The sequence below is a fragment of the Melopsittacus undulatus genome, chromosome 7 (assembly GCF_012275295.1).
Source record: "Melopsittacus undulatus isolate bMelUnd1 chromosome 7, bMelUnd1.mat.Z, whole genome shotgun sequence".
NCBI classification, from domain to species: Eukaryota; Metazoa; Chordata; class Aves; order Psittaciformes; family Psittaculidae; genus Melopsittacus; species Melopsittacus undulatus.
The window spans coordinates 28,233,774-28,246,112 of NC_047533.1; the positions used below are offsets into that span (position 1 = coordinate 28,233,774).

The 12,339-nt window shown below is 37.4% G+C and overlaps 1 protein-coding gene across 5 annotated transcripts in view; it reads left to right on the forward strand.

The window, feature by feature from the left end:
* Window positions 1–12,339, forward strand: part of FIP1L1 (factor interacting with PAPOLA and CPSF1) — a 42,159-nt gene that overhangs the window by 9,033 nt on the left and 20,787 nt on the right. For 3 of the 5 annotated variants that reach the window (XM_034064687.1, XM_034064689.1, XM_034064690.1), the window contains exons 5-9: window positions 3–67; window positions 249–356; window positions 1,501–1,631; window positions 1,921–1,989; window positions 4,241–4,350. In XM_034064687.1, coding sequence (XP_033920578.1) covers window positions 3–67; window positions 249–356; window positions 1,501–1,631; window positions 1,921–1,989; window positions 4,241–4,350 — 483 coding nt within the window. The remainder of the gene's footprint in view (window positions 1–2; window positions 68–248; window positions 357–1,500; window positions 1,632–1,920; window positions 1,990–4,240; window positions 4,351–12,339) is intronic. The other 2 variants (XM_034064688.1, XM_034064691.1) reach the window with 1 other exon arrangement.

Sequence of the window (12,339 nt, forward strand, 5' to 3'; positions counted from 1 at the left end):
AGTTATGGAGCAGCACCTGTGAATCTCAATATTAAGACAGGAGGGGGACGAACTTATGGATCTTCTGGTAAGAAAATATTGACACAGTAATATTAGGAAAAATGAAAAAAAAAAGATTGTTTTAGGTTAAGGAAATGATTTTCACTTCCAAAACTTGTTGATAAATCTGACTTTTTATTACTATTTTAAGTGTATTAAAACTCTATTTGGTAGAGGCAAAAAGCTCTAACTCTAACTTTTCTTCACAGGTGCAAAAGTTAAAGGGGTAGATCTGGATGCACCAGGGAGTATAAATGGTGTGCCACTTCTGGAAGTAGATTTAGATTCTTTTGAGGATAAACCTTGGAGAAAGCCAGGTAATGCCCTTGTTTACATTAACTGATATGTAGGTATTCAGTAGGTTATTTTAACAATAGCTCCCATTCACTGCATGTAGATGTTATGTACCCTATAGCTATAAGATACTGTCCAATGTTATTTGGAAAAAGCATTTAAGTTACTTGCTACCTTTGCGCTATGCCACAGTGTGTGGGCATGCTGTGTTTCTTAGTATACATCCTGCACATATGTCAGCAGAAACAGACTATAGAACATGCCCTTTATTTATTTATTTATTTATTTATTTATTTATGTATTTATAATCCATGTATATATTGAGCTCTCCTTGGAAATTTGTTTCTCTGGAGATTACTGCCATTGGTCTGTGTCATAGGACAGAATATAGAACAGAACAGAAAATAGTTCTAGTGGTTTTGAGCATGAAGAATGATGAAATGTAGCTACTTGTCATAGAGTGACATCCCTAGGCTTTAAAGAAGCAGCCATTACCAGATGAGCTTTCAATAAGTCTCCTGTGTGTATTGTCTGGCTCAAGTGATTTAGCCAGACTTGTCTAATACCTGCTTTTTTAGTGGCAGTGCATCTTGCTGTTGTACATAGGTTTCTCTAGTATTTGTATATTGCTTTGGCCATGCAAGTAGTGTCTACAAAATGGAAAATAAAGCCTGTGATAATGTTCTGGTATTTGGTCTGTTATCTATTTGAAATACATTCTTTGCATTTGAGTTATGTCTGGTCTCTCTATTACGTACTCTTTTAAATACTGCATGGCATCATATGAAACTTGGAGTCAGAACAACACAAGGAGTTGAATAGAGAACAAGCAAAAGCGAGTGGTTCTTCACTGAACATACAGTAAACCTTTAGGTCTTAGATGTGTCATGTTTTAAAGATATCCTATGATATTCTGCAAGAATCTGCTTTTGATTCCTGAGACAATATGTTAAGCCCGTTACTCCTGACTGAATTTTGATGGTTTTATAGTCTCAGGCATGAACACTCTATGTTTACTGATGCAAGACTATATTGTACATTTCAGTGGTATTTTTTTAGCTCAATACCTAATCTGTTTTGACGTTACAAATAACGGTGTATGTACAATCAGTGAAGAAAAGATGAACTTTGTGGTGTCCCAAAAAACCTATGCTTTTCTATTTAAAGGGGCTGATCTCTCTGATTATTTCAACTATGGATTCAATGAAGATACCTGGAAAGCTTACTGTGAAAAACAAAAAAGAATACGAATGGGTCTTGAAATTTTACCAGTTACCTCATCCGCAAATAAAATTACGGTAATTAGTACAACTTTTGCCATATTCTAGATGCTTTTTTCCCTGTAAAGCTGCTTGTGTGTCAAAAGCTTTTTCAGCCCAGTTCAGTGTGTGTGTTAGAGTTTGCACCTGACTCCCTGTCTTGAGCCTAGAGTGTTCCTGTGTGTTCCTCTGTTGCTTCACTGGCAATTTGTGTGGATAGTGTGACAGACTAGCTGCAGCTAGATTGCGTCTGTACCATTATTCAGATTGTGGCCCATCACTTTAGAGTTGTATGGTCTCTTAATGGGCAATGTGTTATTTAACTTAGGCTGAAGACAATGCTATGGAAGTAAGACCAAGTGCAGAGATTCTCGATGGCAGATACCATCTTTTTAAGGTGAATTTTAGTAAAATTTTGTCGGTTCCTCTCATTTTTGTTGAGTATTGCTTCCCATGCCACCACAGACTGGTAGAAGAACAACTGAAATGGACATAGCTATTATTTCAAACGCTCATCTTAGACCAGTGACTTTCTGCATATGTCATAAAATGCTGATTAAAGAGTGTTGTTTGTCACTGTTCTGCAAGCATGTGAGTTAGTAACCTGGTGAATTAACAGATTTCTCAGAGAAACTAATTTTTCTTTGTGTGATGGTTTATTTTTATTGTAGTGCTTTTGTCTGTGCAGATGAGAGAATTTGTGCAGATGTGCTGGGGAAGCTTTTGTAGATTATGGCATGTTTATTTTTCCTGTGGCCTTGTAGCTCTTGCTGTGTTTTGTAAAACTTATCCTCGTCAACTCTGAGATGTGAAAATCAATCTTCCGTGTATTTCTGTTGTCCTTTTGGGTTTAGGCAGCAATAAATCAAATTATATATAACATTTTTTACATTCATAAATGCTGATTTACAGAGAACAGATTTGTACAATGGGATTTATCTTAAGAATTGAATATTTGTTTTTCAACTTCTCATTTTCTAATTTACTGTTTCATTTGATGCTAAAGTTAAGATACAAAGGTTATATTTTTACCCATTTTCCATAGGTCAGTTTTGTTCTTGAACATCATTAAACTGACTTGAAACTGTTTGTTGCTTTCTTCTGTATACTTCTGTGACAGAAGTGTCTATTGCAGACAGGTATTTTTGTTTCCCCTCATGTGCTACTTGAGGGTATCCAATAATTTTGACTATCTGAGAAAGAACAGCTAAAGAAGCTCCCTGGGGCTTTTTGCCTTCCTCAGTTATCATGATAATAGTGTTAGGAATGGTGGGCAGTAGAAGTTACCATTTGCAGCTCACTACACTCAAACATTGCTGAACTGTTGTTCTGAAGGAAGGATAAGTATTCCAAACAAAAGCTTCCCCTGTTTCTAGCTCAGTACTGACTCTCTGGGGGTCCAGTGATCAATCTGTATAGATAGTAATTGTGTTGTGAGAGACCGAAGTAAGAGTTTGTTACGTGTTTTACAAGAAGTTTATATATAACTGTTAAATAATTTTGTTAACTTTTTTCACTCTTCCAAAATACTATGTCTCATGAAATTTACATGGTATATTTGGATTAATCTTCTGTAACTAGCAAGACTGTCTCCTGCATTTTTCAATTACTTATTAAATAATAGAAATTTTACAGATATTTCAGATAACTACTACACCAAACATATTCAATTTTGATGTGTTTGGTTGGGCTTTTTTAATGTAGTTCTGGATATTAAAATTTAATTAATTTTTTAACAAGTCTTAACTATATATATGCATTTTTGTGGGTTAGGGAAAGAGGTGTCTGTGTTTGGAAGTGAGATTCTGCAAAGCTTAGCAGTTCACTTGCCTGCAGGAAGCTGTGAGGTCACAGCATATGTTGTATTATACCATGAGTGAACTAGCTATGTAGAGTGATGTAGCTATGTGGTTGTTACAGTGGGAGTGTCTTTAGAAACTGAATCAGGACAGGTTTTTCTTTAATCCTAACCCATGTAGATTTTTCTTTCATGTAATACTTGAAGTACTCACACCGAAGGTCTTACACAGTTACAATAACATGTCTCTGGAATTTTGCAGTACTTCAGAAATAGCAACATGCTTTTGAAGTATTCAGTCTGAACTAATGAAAAATCTTTTAAGGTTTGCGTAACCAGGAGTATGAGGTGACTTCCTGCTATGACTCAGAAGTTAAGTGATTTCTAGATCTCATGGTCAATAAGGCAGGCAGAGAATCCACTCAGTTCCTTGGCTTATGGTTTGTTGTTGGGTGGCACTTACTAAAACCTCTGTTGTTAAGATTATGAGGTTTTGGGCTTTTAAAATAAGTTTGCTTCTTTTAAAAATTAAGATGCTATGTTGTTCATACAGGAAATTCTTCAAGAAAATCAGTGTGGTCGGTTCATGTCCAAATCAAACATTTGGAAAATAAATATTAAAACTGTCTAATCTTATGTAATAATTTCTTCTCTGCAATATTGCTTCTTTATAGATACTAAACACAGTAGTTAAGTTTTACATTTTATAAGGATATGCTTGCTAGCTATACAAAGGTGACAGTTTTTAAAAAACTTGATTAAAGGACTTTCTGTGTTGGCTGTGTGCTATGTTGACTGTTGGGGCTGCTGCACTTCTCAGGCTAAACTAATGGCAAACATTATTTTGAAGGTACAGCAGGGCAGAACTGGAAATTTGGAGAAAGAGTTGGCAGTGCAGTCGACCAAACCCGATTTCACATCTCCTCCTGCCTTATTCAAATCAGGAATTCCAGCAAACAGGTCAGTTAGTTATAACTCTAGACCAGAAAACTTTTTATATATATGTATTTGAAGTTCATGATTTTTGTAGAAAGAAAGCAAAATATGTTTCTGTGGCAGGTAGAATAGAGGGGAAGAGTGGTCCTAAACACTTCTAGCCTTTAGTCCCCATTACACATGAATGCTGTGCTATTCTTGGCTGTTTGGGAAACAGAAAGAAGAAGGAAAGGGAAGAAAAACCAGCAGGACCAAATAACAAGGCAGCTATAAAAATCCAGGTGTATTTTGTGTAGAATTAGATTGGCCAACAAAATGTTTCTAGCTTGTATCTTTCTGGGTATTAGCTAACACACCTTTTCAGTCAAGATGGAATCATATAGCTATGACTTCAGCAAAAGAAGGATTCCTGGAACCCAGTCTCTTTACTTCAAGGTAGTTTTAGCTCTCCTTACTTGAATATTTTTTATACTTTCTTTAAAATTAGAGGAATTACTTCTTACTAAAGTTTCTTCCCCTCATTCTTCCAGCCCCAGGCTTTAGTAAGTTCTGTCATTTATATCTAAGCTACTGCTGTTTGCTACCTGGTGTTTTGCTTAGGATGAATCCATGCTTCTGCTTTACTTTAGTTATCAGGGGATCCTGTTTAGGAGTTTTGGTTTTGTACAAATTAAAAGCCATGGTAGTATAAGTAATGACAAGAGAAATAGAGCAAGTTGTATGCTCTCATCATCAACAGTTAAAGATTAGCATCTGTGACTTGCCTTTAGTGCTACATCCATAAGTACATGGGCTAATTCAGAGGCACCCAAGTTCAGTCATTCCATTCTTTGAGAGTCAGTTCAGCACCCAAATATATTTTTCTTGAATGGAAAAAAAATCTTGCTTGATACTCTTGCCTGTATTTTTCTTTCATTTCTAGAATATTCTTCCTGGTAGCCTAAATTTCCCTCTGAACTATCAGGTTATACTGCTCTGGTTTTAGTAGATTTTAGTGCTTTTTTCCCTATTTTTCTTTGTCTAAGAAGCAGCAAAAGCTTTCCAAACAAATAACAACCCTGTAATTATTATGCTTCTTTTCTGAATTGCTTCCGATGTGTGATGCTCTCATAACAGAGGTCTAAAAAGTTAATGTGCTATTCACAGAATAATGATTGTAAATCTGTATGTAGTACAGGTTTTGTTACAGGATTTCTACTCTTTATACATCTCATTGGTGGATAGAGAATCTCAGAAGTACTTTATAAAGTAGTTAATGACCAGGATATTAAAATGTATTTATTGTAGAAAAAAATGCATTGCATAAATTCTTTGGTTCTGTGATATTTGCATTTGTTGTGAGAAAACTTAATAAAATGCGGTCATACATGTGCGTATTTTAGGGTTTATAAGTGAAGTCTTTGTTTTATACTCTAGATGGGATAATCTTACTTTAACATAGATGTCTTTATGCCATAATTTTATGTGATTTTTTTTTCTGCCTGAAATATGCAATCACAGGTTTAAATACCCAGCTTTCTGATTTTTAAAGATTTAATGTTAGTATATTGGTCATTTTTAATCGGAGCTTTCCTGAGAAACTTAAAACATGTTTGTTTTCTCCAGGAACTAAATTTACCTTAGCAAAGGTTGGGAAACCTTTTATCTTTGAGAGGCCAGTAAGTGAACTTGGTCTGTTGGGTAGGTAAAGAGGAAACAAAAGAGTACATTTCCAGTGGTATCACTTTGCATTCCAGTGGTTAGAATAGGTTGGTTTGTATACATTTAGTGTGAATACTGTAAGTTGTGACAATGATAAAACTGACTTCTTTCGGTATTTAATATCTGCTCCTGTGGATACAGTTGCTTAAAATAAATTCTTCTGTAAAGAAAAAGGTGTGTCAGTGGTCAGAATAGATTTTGAAAGAAAATTGTCTGCTCAGAAGTGAGAGAAGCTTAGTGAATGAATATGCTTTAACTGTATGGGTTATGTATACCTGAATGGCTTCTTCAGAATGCAACTACTATATTGTGTATATAAAACCCAGTATTGCCTATTTATTTATAGCTAGGCAGTGTTTTATGGGATTGGACTTTAATTAGAGAGTTAATTCTAGGTATCTGATTTTCCAAAAAAATTCTGACTATTTGCTAATGAAAAATGATTATGCCATGAGGCATGTGCAATAGCTTTGTTGTGAAATTGCTGGAAGCATTTCTCATGTATCAGTAAAACTTCTGCCAGCTTCTATCAGTAGCTGATATATTTGGTGAAAGGGCAGGAGAACTGATGCAATGGGATATAGGAGCATTGGTGTGGGGATTGATAAGGAGCTAGGAATGAGGAGAAGTGAAACTCAAAGAGCAGAAAAGATAGATACATGAGAAAAGAAAGACCTAGGCAGCTTTATCTCATCAGAAGCAGGATGTCTTTTCAGTCACAGGCAAGTACTGCCTCCAGAAAAGCCAGTTCAGGAATCAGAAAGTGTCAGAAACAGTATAGGAGGGACAAATATCTGGAATTAACAGCAGGGGTGATTTGGGGGGGGGAGGGCTGGTTGGGTAACCTGGACAGTGGGGCAGGGAAAATTGATGAGATCTAGCCAGAATATTACTCATTACTAATAGGGAAGTTGTCATTTACATAATAGAAACAGAATTATTGCTCACCAGCAAATTATAGTTAGTGCTCACTACAGTTGCATCCTAAATGCTACGTTCAAAGAAAAAATTCAGTGCTTGTTCATACAATATACAATGTCTGTGTGAGAAATTTGGCTTAAATTTATAAACAATGACTATCTTAATCATTGCTGAGCTATTAGCTGTTTAGAAATGACATGAATGTCTTAGGGCTGTTGAATAGCATAAAGGATAGTATAACCCCGAAGGAGGAGTTAGAATGTAATGGAAATGATTTAGTAAATGCACATCATATGCAAACAATATGGTATATAATAGAATGTTTTCTCTCTAGAGGTAGTTAAGAGTCATGTGTGCATAGGCATAGTGAAGGTAAAAATCTGAACAAATTTCTTTTGGGTATAGTGCTTTCTAGAATGTGAAGATGATTTGGCATACTTCAGACCTGGCCTACCAAGGGAGGTCATGGTGATATCTTACTGCTTTTTTTTAGACCAGCACTTTTCCTTATGTAATTTCTCAAGCACTGAAAGATAGCATTTCTTATATAGCAGAGAAATGAGCAGAATTTTCTTTTACAAGCTGGATGCAAAACCTGATATTTTCTTATTCCAGTAATAGCTAGAATAGCTAGGAAGAAACCAGCTTTGTGCAGTCAGAAGCTCTTAGGTTTTTAACCTCCATTTACTTTTTTTCTGTTACTACTAAAGAGTATGTTACATTTAAGTGAATTTTGCTTTCAGAGAAACAAGTCTGTCAATGTGATTGGCTATTTATTAGCTGTCTCTGCTTGGGCCTTTCTGTAAACAGAATTTTTATAGAAAATGGATGTGTGATATGTCCTTACTGTGAAAAAAAAGATAAATTCCTCTTGTTTCATGAGGTAGTCTTGTGAGACTAAATGGTGAAAATTCAGATATTATTTTGCAGAGTATCTGTTTTCTGTATCAATGATTTCTGTATTAAATTTGTTCCTTTCTTAATTATAATTAGATCAGTCAGTGTGGTGAGTTCAGCAAAGTTGAGGCTGTCCTCAAGAGGAGGAAAATAAAGCATGAAACATTAAATAAGAAGGAACACAATAACTTATTAAATACAGGTTCTCTAATTTGTAGACTGGACTATAAATCTAGTGAATAACTGTGGCATCCAGTAGTTAGACTGTTTCTGAATTCTGAAAAGTGTTGGAGGGGGGGTGGCTTTCCAAAGAACAGTTAATTATTTCTATTACTTGTGTGGATAAGTAATTTCTGAAGCTATGAATTTGGAAAATAATTGGGTTTGTCTGGGTTTTTCCTTCCTTTTTCCCCTTTTTCTCTTAGCTCTGTAGAACCTAAATAAACTCAGTTTACCAGATGAGATTGAGATATGACTTAAATCTCCAGGGAGGGTGGTACTCGTTGTGCAAATGGCTCGTAAATAACCATTCTCTAATTAGAGTGAAATCACTCACTGAGCTCCTGGAATGTTCCTTTCAAGCTACACTTTGTATGAACTCTGCTGTGGGCTCATGTGCATCCCACACGCGTGGATTGCCTTTTTATGTTTGGTTGTATCCATTGGGAATGCATATGTACCCCAGGTGCCCTGATCGTGTAGGGGAGAAAACAAGCTGGTTCTTTCTTTACATACAGCACTGAGGCAGAAACCTAATAATGCCTGCTTAATATCACTAAGCTCAATAGTGGCTGGGGACTCTTAGAAATTTCCCATGTGCCAACTTGCTATGACTTAATCAAGATCCGAGGCTTCAGATTTGCCTCTTTTACAAAACTGCTGAACTGTTAAACTCTGGACACTTCATATGCCCCTCTTGCCTTCGTGAAGTTTGGTTTTGACAGTGATGTCCTCTGCTACTCCATCTGCAACTGAACATAAGCTTTTTCTTGTTCAATTTCAAGCTCTTTTAATGGAGTACTTAATGAAATCACTACTGCAGTCTTGGAAATAAAGAATTTGTCAAGTTCACAGTATGAAGGCAAATTCCTGAACACATCCATCTTTACAAAAATTAAATCTCTTGGCAGCTGTTGGGAAGAACAAAGGACATACCACTGTAAAACATTATTAAAAAATAACTGTAAAGCACCAGCTCAGTGAATGAGTGAGTATAGGTGTACTCTTCAGACTCCAGAAAATTAAAGTGAAAGCTCTGTGCATTTCGGCAAACTTGATGTCCAGGAACCAACTGGTAGTCTAGATTTGCTTTCTTTGGTAATGCAGTGTTGTATTTGGGCTGCTTCCCAAGCCAAAATTGGTCTCACCATAGTTTGGTTGATGCGCATTTTACTTTTATGCCAAGTATTCTTGCACTCCTTGTGTTTTCAGTGCTGATTCCAAGAGTTGCTGGCAGTATGCAATCAGAGCAAGAGAGGAAGAGTTATAATTTGAAGTGTATCACCTGCACGTGGAAGCCCTGAAAAACAGTGGAGCTAGCCAAGCAGTGGGTCACCTGAGGAGGGACTTCTTGCTGTAGAAGAAAGTAATCTATCATATGCAAGGACTAAAGCTATGTAAAATGAGTCTTGTATGGTATGGTTTTAGATAATTAAGATACCAGTGGTGGAGGAGAAATAGTGTCTTAGAGCTCTGAAACAAAATGATCTCTCAAAGTGAAGACTGAGGCAAAGTTTTGTTGTTTTGCAAAAATTCACTTGTCTTTTTTTTTTTGATAGGGAAATGGTTGGTTTAGCAACTTACAATACCTGTGTTTCCAGTTTAGTTACTGAGAGCAAATTAATAATAATCCAAAGTCCTGCAGTGCTGGAATACTATGCAAGACCATTGGAGAGGATTAGGAAAGCAGGTTATGATTATTTCAGGATTTAGACTGAACAACCAAGCTTTTAGGAGGAGATGTTAGAAGATCAGAGAATTTCTTAATCTTGCATTAACCTTGGAGAGGCTACTGCTAGAGTAGTAGTTTGCAGATGTGTTGCATCACTGAACTTTTTTTTCCTCCAAACTTGTGCTTAATGAGCTTGCTTTAAAATCCAGGAGGAAGCCTTACCTCAGAGAACAGGCATTTGACATATCCTCAGTATGCAGTCTGCCAAGGAACTTTAGATTATCTCTGGTCTCCATTATAGGTGAGACACAGATGTACCTTTGTTTCTCTCATCCGTTAGCAGTGTAATTTTGTACATCATTTTCTAATGGAGTTTACCTAAGTGAATCTTGCTGGTTAACCTCTTTTAGAAATCAACCTATGGGCTGCAAAGCAGGTTTTGTTCTATCTGCATAAAAATAATAGAATTATAAGTTCTCAATAAAGCTAGATTTCTGAGTATTGTTTTGAGGCTGCAAGCAGGAAAGTTCACTATACTGTAGATTCTTCCTTTCTTCAAAATGGTGGTTCCCCATTGTCAGGTACTGGGGTTTAGTTTTAGTAGATGACATTCACATCTTTGTCATATTATTTTCTGGTGTGGTGCTGGGCATCCTGCTTTACAGTCAGTGTATTCCCATGTGGTTGATTTACTATTGATTTTATTAAAGAACTGGCTGGATGGCCACACGCAAAGAGCTGTGGTCAATGACTCAATGTCCAGCTGGAGACCAGTAACAAGTGGTGTCCCTCAGGGATCGGTGTTGGGACCAGTCTTGTTCAACATCGTTGTCAGTGACATGGAGAGTGGGATTGAGTGTGCCCTCAGCAAGTTTGCCAATGACACCAAGCTGTGTGGTTCGGTTGATACACTGGAGGGAAGGAATGCCATCCAGAGGGACCTTGACACACTTGTGGGATAGGCTGATGCCAACCTCATGGAGTTTAACCATACCAAGTGCAAGGTCCTGCACGTGGGTCAGAGCAATCCCAGGCAAAGCTACAGGTTGGGCAAAAAGGAAATTCATTGTAGTCCTGCGGAGAAGGACTTGGGGGTGTTGGCCGATGAAAACGAACACGAGCCGCCTTCAGTGTGCGCTTGCAGCCCAGAAAGCCAACCGTATCCTGCGCTGCATCAAAAGGAGCGTGACCAGCAGGTCAAAGGAGGTAATCCTGCCCCTCTACTCTGCTCTCGTGAGACCTCACTTGGAGTATTGTGTGCAGTTCTGGTGTCCTCAACATAAGAAGGGCATGGAACTGTTGGAACAAGTCCAGAGGAGGGCCACGAGGATGATCAGGGGACTGGAGCACTTCCCATATGAAGACAGGCTGAGAAAGTTGAGGTTGTTCAGCCTGGAGAAGAGAAGGTTGCATGGAGACCCCATAGCAGCTGTCCAGTATCTGAAGGGGGGCTATAGGGATGCTGGGGAGGACAAGGGGTAATGGGTTAGAACTTCCACAGGGGAAGTTTAGATTGGATATAAAGATGAAATTCTTCACTGTAAGAGTGGTGAGGCACTGGAATGGGTTGCCCAGGGAAGTTGTGAGTGTTCCATCCCTGGCAGTGTTCAAGGCCAGGTTGGACAGAGCCTTGGGTGGCATGGTTTAGTGTGAGGTGTCGCTGCCCATGGCAGGGGGGTTGGAACTAGATGATCTTACGGTCCTTTCCAACCCTAACTATTCTGTGATTCTATTCACTGATTCTACTGAAGGTTTTAAGAGACTGATCATGCTTTAAGTGTTACTGTTTGTATCCAGTGGCATGCCATCATGTCTTTACCCTCAGTGTTGCCTTTTTAATTTACTTCGAAAAATTAAAAATAAGAGGTTGCAGTTGACACCTGTGTGGACACAATATCAGATAGTTTGGGGGTTTAAAGATACCCCTCTTAACAGACTGTGTGAATATATACATGGGATTTAAGAAGTTCATAGTAGGAAAAACTTAATCTAACAGGCATAAGCTTAATAAATTGACTGTTTTGGAAACTGAAATGAAATAAATCTGCACTTAAAATTCACACATTGGCTCCAATGTGGATTGGAATAAGTTGTTCATAATGAACTGAAATCACTGAAAATCACAGAAAATTTAAATCCTAGATGGCATTTTCCTAAATAAGATGCACTTCAAATTAATCATTCAAAATGATACCCATTGAGAAATAGATCTTGGAATTAGTGTTGCTGCTTCCAAACATGTGAGTTCAATTTCTGGTGTTAGACAAAATAAGAAAATGGAATTGTAGTCATCATTAGCAGTGGGAACAAATTGGGAAAGCTCATTATGGTAGCTCATAAAGCCATTATGCATTGAGAGCTGAGTATTATCTGTGGTTCTGTTTATCTCAGACAAGAAAAGATATAGCAGAGGTAGGAAGGGTCCATAAAAAGATTAAATAAATAATGAAAGTTATAGAGCTCTTTTATATGAGGAGAGATGTGGACTAGTTTAGCTTGGGAAAGAGACGTTTGGAAAGAGTTACAGCAGAGGGGTTATGTTCTCTGGCTACACTGCCAGAGAACAAGGAGTTGTGGTTTGTGGGGCTTTTAACAAGACTGTA